A 17,203-nucleotide genomic window follows, 5' to 3' on the forward strand; every position below is an offset into this window, starting at 1 on the left:
GTGGAAAAGCTCCCGAGTTCAAAACCTCAGCTTCCCTACTCCCTGGAATACATCTGTGACAAATGAGCTCTATAAAAGAGGCATTGCAGAGTCTCTGAGCAAGGAGAAAAGAAAATTTTATATCTGTGCCCCTCTATCTCAAGCATTTTACTTCCCTGTTCCTAGAATTTATTTCCCATCCATACAATTTAACAAGTTGAGTAGATGCACCCAGGTTGGAGGCTACAATTCAAAATCAAGATGAGTAGCTAAATCAGGGATTCAAGTGAAGTGAGAAAACTGTCAAAAGTTGGAAATAAAGAAAAGCAGAGGAATTTGGTAATAAGGATTGTGCTATGGAAGTAGGGGGAAAGACCCATGCAGATAGCAGAACAGAATTCTTTCTTTTGTAAGTGAAAGAAATAATCTTTCTTTGACTATTAGAAGTAATTTCTTCCCTTGCAACAGCTGGGTTTGAAAATAAGTCAGTGTGTTCTTTTGTAGCATTCTAGGAATTAGAGATATTGGCATCACACAGATGAAAAATATTTGACTAGTTTATGTAGTCACTGTCTAAAAAGGGTCACATTTGTTCTTGTGTGGATATAAATATTACTCTCATTACTATTGGTACAGAAAATGTGCGATATCATAGCCATACCTGATTAAATCAAGAAAGGCATCTGCTGCTGTCACTTGCACAATTTTGCCTTCTCTGTGCATATTTTCTTTAGTACCTTTCCCAGGGTGGATGATGACCACAATGATTATACCAATCAGTACAGCAATGATTGTAGTACTCATGTAGTAGACTACTGCTCGGACTCCCATCTTCCCTGATGCTTTACTATCCAGGGCAGCAATTCCTAGTAAATTTAAGCACAAGGACATTCACCTCATACAGTTGTGAGTAAAAAGTATAATCTCAGCATGATGAAAATGGGTTTGTGGGAAGAGTTTTGACAACCAGTACATTTAATGTTACTCAAAGTAGGTTGGCCCTCTTTTGCCGCTCATACTGCCACTGTCTTCCCGTTCCACCCCTAATGCTTGTTATCACATAACTTTCTGTTATAAAAACCTGCTGATTCTGTGCTTTCTTAACACTTTGTTAAAGATTACTAGCCCAATGTAGTGTGGCATTCCCCATATTCCAGTGAGTCAATTCATGGTTTTTATCATAGTTACTTTAGTCTGAAAAATGTGCCTTAGAAAAGTGCTGCATAGTAATAAGAAAACACAGTCATTTTAAGTAATTGTGGCAGTATTTGTTTCAACTAATGTGTATGAAGAGTTTTCAATTCCCAGTGGAATTACCTCAGTTTGCCTCCATCCCAAGCCACGGGAATTTAAAACAGACTAAATGTTGTTAGTTTGTTTCAGAAAATCGTTGCTACTGTATGAATAAGCACTCAGAGTCTTTCATAAGCTTTGCAAAACTTGCAACATTAATCCCAATTCTTGGCTCATCTTAAAGCATCTGATCTGCTGTGAATACTCGGGCGCTCATTATGGCATCCTCCAAAGTGCTTGTTCATCAGATAGCAAACGAAGGGCTGAACTGTGTTTTTTAAGTGGAGGTGCAGTTCTGCCAGGGAAAGAACTCTGGATCTTTGAGAAAGAGTGTTTCATGAAGACTGTCAGAAATGGAAATGCTCCTTCTCTTTCCAACAGGTGCAGTTAGTGTGCTTAAAATGCCATTTTGCTCTTTCTCCTTAGAAGTTCAAATAATCAGTAACTTCTCCATACTTCATCTGAAGGCTTCACCATCTGACTCAGGACAGTGCTAATATTTCTTCTTGGAATCAAGTTTTTTAATATGCAGAATGAGAAAAGAGGTCATGAAAAAGTTTTTTTTGTTTGCTTATTTATTTATCCTTTAGACCCCTGTATGACACTGTCTGAACTAGACTTTTATGGTCTGTCCACACATTTATCTAGGTGCTATCTTTGAACAAATCAAACAAAATGCAGGTTCACCACCTTCTGCTCAGGGTACCTGCCTCAGGGGAGAAAGCATTTAAGATTAAACAACAGGACTGTATGAATGTAAATAATCAGGAGACAATGAAAGTAGAACCACGATGTAGAAAAGCTGCATGTTTTCTCAGACAATTCTAGGTCTCTAAACAGACTTCTGTCTGTCTAGACAGAGGAGGAGGAAATACATGCTACTAGAGTCACAGTCAAAGTAGGCTTGTCACCAATGCAACTGAGATCAAGGCTGTGTTCCAGGCTCTGGTCAAATCTTCGGAGTATAAAACCAATCACATTCTTCATACTTACCCTCTCATTGTAGCTAGTGCTTGCCTGTCCTTCCTACAAAAAGCCACTGCTTGCCTGTCCTTCTTAACAAAGCCACTACAGACAGTGAGATTCACAGTATCACACAGTATCACCAAGGTTGGAAGAGACCTCATAGGTCATCAAGTCCAAACCTTTACCACAGAGCACAAGGCTAGACCATGGCACCAAGTGCTACGTCCAATCCTGCCTTGAACAGCTCCAGGGACAAAATTAATTGCAAAGGGATATCACTAGATTTGCACCCAGAATTCCTTAATTTGTATGTGCCACTGCAGTGGAAGAGCAGAGTGCTAGAGTAAGAACTTGGAAATGCAAATCCAACATTAGAAGCACTTGATCCTGTGGGTTTTCTGCTCACCTTTTTTGTCTGTAAAACTGGACAGTAATACTCATGGTAAGTCTACTTTTAGGTTTTGAAATTCTGTGGGGAAGATGGTTACCTCAAAAACAAAAAGTAAGTCCTGTGGACCTATTGTCAGTGGATGGAGGACTGATTATATCTCTAGAGTCCTCAAAATAATGCAAATGTAACTAACTGATGCATAAAAATTTTGGCTAATGCCAGATCTGCCACTGAGTTACACAATACTTGTATCAGACATCGTTTTTTGCATGTTTAATTTTTAAGGTATTAACATGTAAATTAAAAAAGAATTGCAATCTAAAAAGTAAAAAAAATGGAATGTCTGCATGCTAGTCCAGATAAATTTGTATTTGTACGCTTCAATTGCTATTTTATGTTGTGATTCTGAAGCAGCATCAATGGGTTCTGTATTTATTTGTTCTAGCTAAGGTCAGCTTTAAACTCGGGTTACATACTGAGCATGACAATGCTAACCTATACAGTTTGGTAGGAAGGTCTCCTGCTTTGAGTTAGAACAGAACAAACTGCTCAGTGAATTCACGTTTCAGCTCAACCTCTTCTAATTATCACAGTATCACAGTATCATCAGGGTTGGAAAAGACCTCACAGATCATCAAGTCCAACCCTTTACCACGGAGCTCAAGGCTAGACCATGGCACCAAGTGCCACGTCCAACCTTGCCTTGAACAGCCCCAGGGACGGCGACTCCACCACCTCCCCGCGCAGCCCATTCCAGTGCCCAATGACTCTCTCAGGGAAGAACTTTCTCCTCACCTCCAGCCTCAATCTCCCCTGGCACAGCCTGAGGCTGTGTCCTCTTGTTCTGGTGCTGGCCACCTGAGAGAAGACAGCAACCTCCTCCTGGCCACAACCACCCCTCAGGTAGTTGTAGACAGCAATAAGGTCAGCCCTGAGCCTCCTCTTCTCCAGGCTAAACAATCCCAGCTCCCTCAGCCTCTCCTCGTAGGGCTGTGCTCAAGGCCTCTCCCCAGCCTCGTCGCCCTTCTCTGGACACGCTCAAGCATCTCAATGTCCCTTTTAAACTGGGGGGCCCAGAACTGAACACAGTACTCAAGGTGTGGTCTAACCAGTGCAGAGGACAGGGGCAGAATGACCTCCCTGCTCCTGCTGACCACACCATTCCTGATGCAGGCCAGGATGCCACTGGCTCTCTTGGCCACCTGTGCACACTGCTGGCTCATGTTCACTTTCTGCAGATAATGACATGTTTTCACAGACAGTGTCTTTTTCCAGCAGTGATAAGACTCAGTATTTCTAATTAGCACCAAGGATTTATGCAGATGAAGGGCACCACTAAATCTTGTGTGCTGTGTTGGGAGTGAAGAGTAAAAAACTGCACCTGCAGGGAGGAGTCCAGCTGACCCAAAACTGACCAGGTGGGTATTCCATTCCGTTTAAGACATATTTAGTATAAAGCTGAGGAGTTATGAGGGTCAAGTTCCTCTTCTTTTTCTTTTCCTCTTCTTCAGCAGCTAACATCCAGATAGGAGTCTGTCTATTCTGCCTTTGAGCTTGGTCCAGGGGTTCCTGAATTCGGTTCCAGAATTCAGCTCCTGAATCTAGTTCCTGTCTGCTGCTGAGACCAGTCTAGGACTTCTACCACAGCATCAATAGTGATGTTGACTAGTTGCCCTCAGGGCAGTTGGGTTTGACACTAGTTTTGTACATATTTGTATGTATTTCATTTTATTATTATTATTATTTTTACTGAAGTAGTTTCAATGTTCTTTTCCACTCTTATGTCCTTCTCCCTTACTCTGTTTCTGTTCCCACTGGGAAGGGAGAGGGGCTGGTAGAGGGCATCTGTCACTGATTTATGGCCATTATAGCCCTGAACCTGTGAGAGATGCTTTGAAAATGCAAAGATGTTTGATCAGTCAGTTCTCTCTATCCTGCCCTTGCTGGGTAATAGATTCAGGACTAGAAGCTGAGCACTGCCAGTGTACAAGTTTCACAGGCATACGTGCTTACCACTTTAACCAAGCCCTGTCTTTCTTTGTCCTCCACACGTTTGAGTCTCCTGTGCTCCAAAAATCGCTCAGTCAGTGAAGGGCATGAGGATTATCTTACCACTAAAGACTGATGTGTTGGAGGGTTGGAGCATGTGATCCTATTTCTTTCTTGGAATGATTCTGGGGTTGAGTGGTGAACTGCATGCAAGTGACAGAGCAAGAGTCATGCTCTTTATAAACTGCTTTTCAGTTTGGTTTCCTATTGTGCACTCTGGATGTGACCACACAGCCACCTTTTTTTCAGGCTGTTCAGTGTCTTTGCTGCTCTTGCTGTCAGGTAAATGATTTCTCAGCTTCAAATTAGGGAGGAGCAATTTCCTTCTTCTCGAGCTCTATCTGCTTGTGGCAAGTGTAGCAGCAAGTGTGCAAAGTGAATGGCTGCCAGGCCTAAGTAACAACAAATACTATGTGAGGAGGAAGCAAGTTCTCACCTCAGAGAGCCCTTACGGGGGGCTGCCATGAAGCCTCCTCTCCCAGTGAAGTTAAAAGGAGCTCAGGTAACCCACAAGAGGGACACTTGGTACTGTACAAAACTGTGAAAGCTTCCAGCATACCAACAAGAATAATTATCTTTAAAAAAGAGTTGTTTTCAAAACATGAAGGAATGAGGTTTTTTTCTTCCCATTTTAAAGATGTTGACAAGATCACTTAGAGCTGAATAGGACTTGGGAAGGGTCCTTAATGGAGAAGCAATAAAGTTCACTCCAAAGCTTTCATGTGCCACAGACCATTGTATCCTCAGCGTGTCCTTTCATAGCCAGCCAGCAGAACTCCCATTGTCCCGTGGGAGATGTATGTGCCCATTTCATCCTGCTCTTGCTGTCTCCTACTCATGGCTACTGGATACAGCACCTCTGCCTCTTCTCTCCCCCTCCCCTTCCCCAGGGGGCCTGGGAAACTTTGCTATGCCACCGGTGCCCACGCACAGGGATGCCTTGAAGTTGTCAAGGCAACCTGGAGCAGAGCAGCTGTAATTTCTCCCAGCATGTGTGTGCACACAACATGAATGGGAATTATTTTTTAAGTGTTGATGGGGAGGGAGTCAGGGAACAGAAGAGAAGAAAGGAGGGTGCAGGCATAATTTTGTAAAACTACAAACAAGCTCAAGCCCTTACCTCTGTCCTCTCCCTTCACCTACTCTTTCTCTCGAGAACTGGGGAATCAGTCACGCTGTGGATGAAATGAAGATATGACAAGGAGTTCTCCGTAGTGTCAGGGCAAAAAGCAAAGCACTGTGTTGTTCTCTTGGAGAAGGAATGAAAATATTCAGGATGTAGGAAAGGCAGCAAGAAAGTAAGTATGCAATTGCACGAGAAGGAGAAAGAGCTAAAGGATGAAGGGGAAAGGAAGCAAAACGTAGTTGAATAAGTCGCTAAACATTCTAAACTGTTAAACTGTGAATTCTGATTGTTCCTCTGACCTAATCACAAGTCTGACAATTAGCTTGAACTGACCATGTGGTGTCTTTCCTGAATAGTTACTACACTGTCACTGTTTTGGTGTCAGCTTTTGGAGTTTTTTTCAAGTACAAATGCAGAGTTTCTTCTGCTGTTTCTAATTTTCTTGACATTGAATACATACTGCATGTAGTCTGTGTGTAATGCCAGATTGCACTAATGCAGAGGGGTGGTGCTGTCCTCCTTGGGAAGATCAAAGCTGAAATATTCTGAGGATGTTTTCTTTAGACAACATAGAAGCCAGTAGCAGATGTACATCCACTTGTTCAAAAATAAATCCCAGGGAACAATTTTAAAAGTCAAAAAGCAGAGGTTGTGTTAAAAAGTCCTACAACTTCACAACGCTTTTTTCCTTTAATTATCACAATTGCATCGGTTGATTTTTTTGCAGAATAGGCCAATGTCCTCCAGTCATAGAATCATAGAATCAACCAGGTTGGAAGAGACCTCCAAGACCATCCAGTCCAACCTAGCATCCAGCCCTAGCCAGTCAACTAGACCATGGCACTAAGTGCCTCATCCAGGCTTTGCTTGAAGACCCCCAGGGACGGTGCCTCCACCACCTCCCTGGGCAGCCCATTCCAATGCCAATCACTCTCTCTGTGAAAAACTTCTTCCTAATATCCAGCCTATACCTCCCCTGGCACAACTTGAGACTGTGTCCCCTTGTTCTGTTGCTGGTTGTCTGAGAGAAGAGACCAACCCCCATCTGGCTACAGCCTCCCTTCAGGTAGTTGCAGACAGCAGTGAGGTCACCCTTGAGCCTCCTCTTCTCCAGGCTGCACCTCCCCAGCTCCCTCAGCCTCTCCTCATAGGATTTGTGCTCCAGGCCCCTCACCAGCTTTGTTGCCCTCCTCTGGACATGTTCCAGCACCTCAACATCTCTCTTGAATTGAGTGGCCCAGAACTGGACACAGCACTCAAGGTGTGGTCTGACCAGGGCTGAGTACAGGGCAAGAATAACCTCCCTTGTCCTACTGGCCACACTGTTCCTGATGCAGGCCAGGATGTCATTGGCTCTCTTGGCCACCTGGGCACACTGCTGCCTCATCTTCAGCTTACTATCTATCAGCACCCCCAGGTCCCTTTCCTCCTGGCTGCTCTCCAGCCACTCTGTCCCCAGCCTGTAGTGCTGCTTGGGGTTGTGGTGGCCAAAGTGCAGAACCCTGCACTTGGCCTTGTTAAATTGTGAGTCTGAGATCTGAGTTCCGTACATTCTTAATTAACCTGTTAGAGTATGAATCATAGAATCAAAAAGGTTGGAAGAGACCTCCAAAATCATCCAGTCCAACCTATCACCCAGCCCTATCCAGTCAACTAGACCATGGCACTAAATGCCTCAGAGAGAGGCATTGAGGTGTTCCAGTTCCCTAAGAAGAGTTTTTGCCTTCTGGGTTTCCTTTAGAAAGAAAGAATATACAGATTTATAGAATTGGATGGTATATGCACATTTTCCACCGTGGTAACTGTTTAGCAGCTGGTATGACTGAGGCTCTGCTTCTGTTGACAAGTTCCTAATCAGCAAAATCATTCCTGTCCTTAACGACTAACTAGAACTAACTAGCTAATTGCATCCATATGTAGATACCTATTATTTCAGTTTTAAAAGAGTTAAAATACTCAGATACTGCTTTTCATGTTGAAGCTCCCTGTTTCTGAAATCTTTCTGCTTAAGAATTCTGTAAAATGTGTTTGCTTCCCTACACTAAAATGCTTCTGTTTTTAACAGAAGAATGTAACATTTTCCCTACAGTGTTTTTAACTTCTGGTTCATTTAGAATTACTTTTAATGTATACTAATGGAAATGTTAAACAAAGACTAGAGAAGTTCAGATGGAAGGAGCCTACAAGAATCATCTAGTCCAGCTGCTGGACTACCTCAAGGCTGGTGAAAAGTTAAATCTTACTGCTATGGGCATTACCCAAATGCCTCTGAAACAGTGATGAACTTAGGGCATTGATCACCCTCTTTAAAAGTCTGTTCCAGTGTTTGTCTACCCTCTCAGCATAGAAGTGCTTCCTACTGTCCAGTCTAAATCTCTCCTGACACAGCTTTGAACCAGTCCCATGTGTCCCAGAGCAAAAAGGTCAGCATGCCTCACTCCACTTCCCCTGCAGAGAAGGATGTGAAGAGCAATGAGGTCACCCCTCAGCCTCAATTTTTGTGAATTACACAACCCAGTGTTCCCTGCCTCTCCTCACTGGACAATAGCAACCCTGCTCACTATGAGAAGATCCACAGATTCAGAGCCTTGGCATGGACACTTGGCTGAGGAGCCACCAGTGTGAGGCAACCATGAAATAACTTCATGAAATACAACAGGCTGTGGTGGAGGGGCTGCAGCCTGAAACAGAGGCCCCTATATGCCTCTACATGTCTGGACATGTTTTCCTGCCAGGATCCATGGTAGTAAACAGGTTGTGTAACACATACACACCCAGCCCATGTATCCCTTGGGTCTGCCCAGGTGATCCCCATATTTGGGAGGGTCCAGGCAAACAGCTTCTACCTATTAAGGTAAGGTTTGGCTTACTGCCAACCTGATTGGTCACTTTAGATGGCCAAAAGGGCCACGAATCTCAGCCCACAGTCTATAAAGAGGGGTGCAAAGGTGCACCACGTGTTCAGAGTGTTCAGACTTAGCTGTTCAGACTCAGCTCTCTGACCCTGCCTGCAGCACAGCTCCGTTCTCTGATCCACACAGCAGCATCCTGCTGCCCTGACTTGCTTGCAAAAGCCCAGACATGGAGCCTGGTCCTCGCTTGCATGTTTGCTGAGGCTCATCCCTCTTGCATTGATCTCAAGGCGCAGTGAAGCTGTCTGCGAACCTTTAGAAGCAGAGCACATTCAAGCCTGCACTTGATACATATGGGGAGCCAATAGCCCCCTAAGCCTAGAGCCAGCTGTGCATACTGGCCTGCTATCTTGCATTTATCTACAGAGCACAGGCTCCCAGCTTTAGCCTGAAGAACCAGGACAGCAGACCTCTGAATTGTCTGCAAACCCACAAACACAGCCTGCTAGCTGTGAGAAGACCGTGCCAGAAGCTGCACGGAAAAATCCTTCTCCTGTTCCTGGAATCCTGCCAGCTGTGGACACACAGCAGGCAGAAAACCAGCAGCATCGAGGCAGAAACCACCTCACACCAGGAGAACAAAAGGTTAGAGAAAACCTGTTTACCCCAGAGACTGGGAGATTTATCTAGTTTCCCCCTCACAAGCCGGGAGGATTCCAGCCTCCAGAGATCCGGACACTGGGCACTTGTTGTGATACAACCCTGAGAGGGTGATTAATAATTAAGGGCAACACATCTAAGTAAGCTTTGACTCCTTTGTAATATAAGTTATCTCTGCCTTAGAGCAGACAGCTTTCAGCCCCTGCTGGGCAGACAGCATAGTTCTTAAACAGGCATTAAGCCTGAGGGAAATCTCCTTCTGTCTATAGTTAATGATCAAATCCCTGTACATATATCATGCCCTTATTGTTTTCATAACTTTGCACTAGAACTCTATTTAATTACACAGTGGTTGGGGGTGGCAAGAGTTTGTAAATATTAATTTAAATAAATAAATAAATAAATACCACCTCAAATTAATTCCTCACCTCCCCCTAATAAGGGAGGAATAGAGACCCACCCCCCCCCCCCCCCCCCCCCCCCCCGCCCTGCAACACAGGCTTAGTGTAGAGTCTTACATATGGGAAAACACAATGCCCATGTACCAGACCAGGTTGAGGGCTGATCTGTGGGAGAGTAGCATAGGGAAAATGGACCTGGGGGTCCTGCTGGATAGAAGGATGACCATGAGCCAGCTATGTGCTTTGGTGGCTAAGGAGGCCAAAGACATCCTGGGCTGTATTAGAAGAGGTGTGGCTAGTAGGTCAAAAGAGGTTCTCCTCCCCCTCTACTCTGGCCTGATGAGGCTGCACCTGGAATATTGTGTCCAGTTCTGGGCCCCTCAGTTCAGGAAGGGCAGGAAGCTCCTTGAGAGAGTCCAGCGCAGAGCCACAAAGATGGTGAAGGGAGTGGAACATCTCCCTTACAAGGAAAGGCTGAGGGAGCTGGGACTTATTAGTTTGGAAAAGAGAAGACTGAGGAGTGACATCATTAACGTTTATAAATAGGTGAAGGGGGTCAGGAGGACAGAGCTGGGTAAACATAAGGATAAACCTTTTCACTGTGAGGGTGACAGAACACTGGAACAGGCTGCCCAGAGAAGCGGAGTTTCCTTATCTGGAGGCATTCAAAAACTTCCTGGGTGTATTCCTCTGTAACCTACTCCAGGTGATGCTGCTCTGGCAGGGGTGTTGGACTGGATGATCTTTCAAGGTCCTTTTCAACCCCTAATATTCTGTGATGTTGTGAATCATCAGTGGGCATATAACTGAATGACTCTAAGCCAGAATCCCGCTGATGTGTAGCCACACATGAAGCATATAAATATGCAAGTATGGAAAATGACAAGCCAGTTCTGCATTCTGGTCCTATGGTATGTTGACAGCTGGAAATAAAAAAAGAGGATTGTTATGATCACTACTTCTTTCTTTATTCTACATATCAGAAGTGAATTGCTAATGTAGATTTTTGTATGATTTTCCTTTACACATTTTACATTCAGTCTTTAAAAGTAAAGCATTACGATCAGAACATCTTTTTGTTGTTAATTATTTTCCTGTTTATTCTTTACTGCCTCTTCATTAGGAAATTGCAGTTTCTTGTTAAGGACTCCTATGGTGGAATAGCAATAAAGGCAACTGTTGACTTAGGAGTGTTGCCCTAATTTTGTTTCTTCAAGGTTGTCTTTCACTCTGCTAATGAAGTAGTTTTAAATGGGCTACTCCCGACCCCCTACGTCCACTAAGCACTGTGTGATGAGTAAACTCTCAGTGTGAGATCATGAGAACAATCCCTTTTGTGTATGTTGATGGAGATCTGTGGAAATGAGTAACATTGCACAAGGTCATGGTAAAATATGCTGACAGAAAAGTTGTGAGGAAAAAGCAGAAGTTAGGTGAAGACAGTGGAAGGATTGCCCAAGCCTAAAATGATTAAGCACTAAAGCTTTATTATGATAGCTGCTGAGCATTTCATGCATGATGCTGAGCACTCCCAAAAGAGAAAAAGTAAAATAAAATTTAAAGCCTTCACAATTGAGCCCTTCACAAGATCAGGTCCAAAATTAGTCCAAGCTCTAGATTATTGTTTCTTTAATAGCAGTGGCAGTAAAGAAAAAAAAGAAAATCTAAATACCGTTTTCAAAGAAAATGTATTGGCAAAATTAATTAATATTAAAAAAATACAGCCGATGACTTTGTGAAGCTACATAAAATACATGCCAGAAATAGAGCTCTGCAGGCCTTTTTTTGCATAAACTGATGGGACAAGCTCCCCAGAAATATCAGTTTTATTTATCTTCATTTGAATAGGGAAATTCAAATAATGAAATCAGGTATTTCATTAATTTTCCCATGTCCATTAAGAACACCAGGCAAATACCTCGCAGGAGAATTAGCGGTTGCGTTTGATCCAAAATTATGTGACCATGATTAAGCCCAGCTGACTAATGAAACCCATTGCAAGTCAATGAGCCAATTAAATGGCTAAGAGTGGCTCTTAAAGGGTTAGGCCTGCCCCACAGGATGTTTCCATTACACATTGGCTTTATTGTTAAACTGCATCCTTTGCCCTTCGGTGGCAGTGCTGCTAAAGCAAGTTAAGTGTTCCTCTCTTCCTCCTGGTTGTCTTCACAGAGAGAGTGATTTCCCATTGGAATGAGCTGCCCAGGGAGATGGTAGAGGCACCACCCCTGGAGGTGTTCAAGCAAAGCCTGGATGAGGCACTCAGTGCCATGGTCTAGTTGACTGGCTAGGGCTGGGTGCTAGGTTGGACTGGCTGATCTTGGAGGTCTCTTCCAACCTGGTTGATTCTATGATTTTTTTTAAGCTGGCTCTGTTCTCACCAGATAGCTGAGAAACCACCACCCACCATCTAATGACAAAGGGAGAATAAGGTTTGAGTTAAGAACACCTAGGCTCAGGAGAGTTCTAGAGGGACAGTGGCAGTCAGAACAGCACTCCCTTCAGTAGAACTCAGTCAGCATAAAAAAACAGATAACCTTAATGAAGACACACATGGGTGAAAAAAAGCTCATTGCACGAGTGAATCAGAGAAATCACAGAAAGGTGGGGCTTAACAACATGTAGAAGAACCCACACAAGCACTGAAAGAAAGTCCTGTACCTTTCTTTGTGGGTTCTCCACTACTACAGTAAGAAGAAAGGTTGCATTTGATGAAAAGACTTTCTCTGAGAACTCTAACCTAACCCTGCATACCTAGTTATCTGTGTTATTCATAGAGTGATTGCTTTAAAGTAAACTGGAATGTAGACTCTGGATGCCTCTCTGTGATTCTAAAAGCTTTACACATGAAAAAATGGTGCGAACCGAACTCTTTCTGAGGGCTGTATTCCTTGATGGAACCATCCCAAAAATACACTGGTAAAAAAGATGTAATACGTTCTACCTTCAAAAATATTTCCTTCATCCCTTTCTAACTCTTGTAGAGGGAAAGTATTTTGTAACTGGCCATTTTTTTTTTTTTCATCCTTCATACTCCTGACTACAAACATAAATTCTTCTAACCACAGGATAATCATTAGAAGGAAAATGTTTGTGAAACCATGATAATGTCAGCGTATCAGCGATTTGCTGTAAGTGGTAGAAGTCCAAACAATTTCTAGTGGCTTCACAGTGATTTTTCACCTTACGATTAACCATTCTTTTGTTATGCATCACTGATACTATTCTTCCAGTGAAATAACTTCAATGTGTGAAACTCTGTCTGGTTTCAATGTATCAAGATTAGTTGTATCTTATTTAGCAAAGAGGAAAATATGTCCAAAGCTATCGAGTATAGCATTCTGATACAGCTTAAGGATCAAATTCGTTGCTATTTTTATCCTAAATATTTTCATGGTAGATTATTCCACAGCCTTGCCTGCTTGTTTCCGTACACAAATAACTTCATTCATCAATGTCCAGATGGAGATCAGTAACAAGTGGTGTCCCTTAAGGGCCCATACCAGGACCAGTGCTGCTTAATATTTTCATCAATGACATAGTGGGATTGCAAGTGACACCAGTCTGAGTGCTGTGGTTGACATGTCAGAGGGATGGAACATGATTCAGAGTGAACTGGACAAGCTTAAGAAGTGAGCCTGTGTGAAGCTCATGAAGTTCAACATGGCCAGGTGCAGGGTCCTGCACCTGAGTCGTGGCAATTCCCACTACTAACACAGGCTGGAGGATGAAGGAATGGAGAGCACTCCTGTGGAGAAGGGCTTGGGGATACTGCTGCATGAAAAACTGTGCATGAGCAGGCAATGTGTGCTTGCAGCTTAAAATACCAACTGTACTGTGGACTGCAGCATAAGAAGCACGGCAAGCAGGTCAAGGGAGGTGTGATTCTATCCCTCTACTCCACCCTAGTGGAATAGTGTTTTCAAATCTGCAGGTTTTAGCAGAGGGAAGATATGGACCTATTGGAATGAGTGCCACAAAAACAGCCAGAGGGGAGGAATGCTAGTGTGAAAAAAGGTTGAAAGACTCAGGGTGGTTTGCCTTGGAGAAGAGAAAGTTCTGGGGAAACCTTACTGTAGCCCTTCAATACTTATAAGGGGCTCGTAATATAATATAATAAAGATTGGAACAATCTTTCTAGAAAGGCTTGTTGCAATAGGACAAGAGATAATGGTTTTAAACTAAAAGAGGAGAGATTTAGGCTGGATGTTATGAGGAAGTTCTTCACAGAGAGAGTGATTTCCCATTGGAATGGGCTGCCCTGGGAGGTGGTGGAGGCACCGTCCCTAGAGGTGTTCAAGAAAGGACTGGATGAGGCACTCGGTGCCTTGGTCTAGTTGACTGGATAGAGCTGGGTGCTAGGTTGGACTGGATGATCTTGGAGGTCTCTTCCAACCTGGTTGATTCTATGATTTTATGATTCAGGCTAGATATAAGGAAGAAATTTTTTTACAGTAAGGTTTGCTAAATACCAGCACGTTGCCCAGAAAGGCAGTAGAGGCCCCATGGTTGGAAACATTCAAGGTCAAGTTTGGACTCTGAGCAATCTGATCTAACGAAAAATGTCCTAGATCACTGCAGGTAGGAGGTTGGCCTAGATGACCCCTAAATATCCCTTCCAATTAAAAAAAAATAAAAAATTATTTATTTATGTTATTAATTCTGTGAGTCTGACTTAACTAGTGTTAGATTCTAGTGGACAACCGTCCAAATAAAAGACACTATGACTGCAATGCAGTCTATTATTTGAAGTTTCAGTGAAGAGCTGGCTGGGCAGCAATACTGGTCCACATTTGGACTCAGAAGGTGGTGCCTCCAGCATAGAGCTGTCACAGGTTATATATGGGTACAATCCCATGCTTCAAATCATATGACATGTTGCACAATGATCTCTTCAAATGAAACCTTAACTCCCATTCTTCAACTCCTGCACCTCTATGACTAGAATTATGTTCACTTAATTTTCATAGCAATTCAGCAGAAGTTCTCTTTAGAGATCTCTTACAGACTGAAGATGTAAAAGCAGATGCATTTCCACATTAGATTCCCCTACTGGCTACTGTTTCTTGGCAGATGCTTCCTATCCCATATCTGTATTTTCAAGTATGTTGTAAGTAGTTTACAGCTTCATCACATAGTGTCCAACTAGCCAGACAACACAAGCCCTGTATGTTGTGGAATGTTGTTTAATAAGTGCTGCACTTAGAAAAACGTGTCTGTGAAGGACTCCAGCCTCAGTCTGCCAAAACTGAGACCATGAGTTTTAGCAGATTAAAGGCTTCCATATGTATTTAAGGAAATTGCATTATGAATTATTAGGCACGCTAAGTAATGTGCCTAACACCATCCAGAAAGCAAATGTATATTTATCAGTTCTATCTTGCTACTACATAATGCATTTGATGTTTGAACTAGACATTTTTTGGTCATATCTTTGGAATAACTGAAAATTAACATTTTTATCCTTGGGCAACAGGCTAGAAGTCTTGTAACTGCTAGCATGTTTATTTCAATCTTGTAACAACATGTCCAAACTAACTTGATGTGTTTTGCCTCACCAGCTACCACCATTAACACATTCCCCAATTAAATGAAGTTTACCATGTTACGTTATGCTATTTCTTATGCAAATGTTGTTTCCCCTCCACTCCTTTCAGTTGTGATGCAGAAAATAAGCAGCTTTATGCCCAGCAGAAGAATCTCATTTCCAGGAAGGCTTAGTCCAAACGTCTGGACATAGAAAGACGTCTTTTTAGAATTGCACTGTGCAGGTAGCAGCAGTGTTTTGTTACCAAAAAAACTGTGAGCTGCTATTTTCTGTGTTCCTGGGACTCTGATTCTTGGCTTGAAGACAGTCGGTCCTTTGTACTCTGTAATTACAATGAGGTAACCAAATAAAGAGAGTCTTGGTTTGAGACTGTCAGCTGTTACTAATCACTGCTCCATGGCTTGCTGTGAATCCCTGCTTGCCTCTCCCTCCTGCTCTGCTTAGCACACATAAAGAAGATAAATTACTCCCTAGTTTCCCTTCAAAAAGCATATTGTTTGGCACATTCCAATACTGTGAGCAAAAGATGGAATAATGCGAAGAGTTAAATGGGTATCTAAACAGCCCTCAGCAGGGTCCTTCTCAGGCAGATGTGAGTTTCAGGAAATGTGTATTCTTTTGTATTGCAAACCAGAAAAGTAAATCAACTACAGTTTTCAGAAGAGTAGAGCATATTCCTGACAAAAGTTTCCTTTAGTAACACAAATATCACTGACACTCAATAAATACAACATCTAATCACAGTATGTTTGCGTATTTAGTTTTACTGGGAGGTGTAATACTTTGGTGTCTATAAATTATTTCACAACGACAAGCACAGTCTGAGAAAGCTTGAAATATTGAAAGGCAGCAATAATATCTCCCTGGAGCTTTCTCTTCTCCAGGCTGAAGAACTCCAGCTCTCACAACCTGGGCATCCCTCTGATCATCTTTGCGCCCCTCCTCTGGACCTGCTCCAAGAGGGCTATGTCTTTCCTGTGCTGAGGTCTCCAAACCTGGATGCAGTGCTCCAGGTGGGGTCTCAAGTTAATTTTATATTCATGCAGCAACTATCATTTGGAAAGAAGCTGTGCCCAGATGGATATGACTCAACCAAGATTTGAAGTAAGGGTAGTGTGTCACTAATGTATTTGGTAACAACCTGACCTTTAGATTTCTGCTTTGACTTCTGATTTTAGGACAACTTCTTAAAACCTTGAGATCATCTTTCTTTTCTAAGTCACCAATATTAAAGTAATTTGGAAAAGAGAACTGTGACTTGTGACATTACCTTTACATACATAGATATGTTCAGTATCACAGTATCACAGTATCATTAGGGTTGGAAGAGACCTCATAGATCATCAAGTCCAACCCTTTACCACAGAGCTCAAGGCTAGACCATGGCACCAAGTCTCTGCCCTTACAAGGAAGGACATTTCTACTGCTACCTTTTCCAACTGCCACAACAGGCACTGTGCTCACACCTACACCTTGGTGTCCTAGCTTGGCTGGGACAGAATATCCCATACCATGAGCATCACACTCAATAAGATTTGGGTTTTTTTGGAGCAATCTAAAGTAGTAGCTGCCCACTCTCTAAATAACTTTTTTTTTTTTCTTAAGTAGAAAATTTGTTGGTGATGTGACACTGACTGGTGCATCTGTTCATCTTGAAAGTGGTATATTTTCATTCTGTGTTCAAGCTAGCAGTCATTCATCTGCTGCTCCACTGTCCATTGATCTCCCAGATAATTTATCTGAGCTACTCATGGAGCTGTCCTTTTACTTTTTGTCTGTTACACACACCCTGCTGATGTTTACATTTTCCTGTAATCCTTTTAGTTAGTTATATTCCTTCCCATGCTTCATGCATTTTTTCCCCACTTTGTACTGTTTTGCAACAGTATGTATGCTCCTGTGGGCTGTTCTTGATTCACACTTTGTTGGTAGTCCTCC

General features: G+C 42.8%; 1 protein-coding gene across 1 annotated transcript in view; it reads right to left on the bottom strand.

Annotated features, from left to right (window-relative positions):
• Positions 1–17,203, bottom strand: part of SLC1A3 (solute carrier family 1 member 3) — an 83,829-nt gene that overhangs the window by 18,654 nt on the left and 47,972 nt on the right. Inside the window, exon 4 of the mRNA XM_064176430.1 lies at positions 641–845. Within this exon, the coding sequence (XP_064032500.1) occupies positions 641–845 (205 nt within the window). The remainder of the gene's footprint in view (positions 1–640; positions 846–17,203) is intronic.

This window comes from Pogoniulus pusillus, chromosome Z, assembly GCF_015220805.1.
Source record: "Pogoniulus pusillus isolate bPogPus1 chromosome Z, bPogPus1.pri, whole genome shotgun sequence".
NCBI lineage: Eukaryota > Metazoa > Chordata > Aves > Piciformes > Lybiidae > Pogoniulus > Pogoniulus pusillus.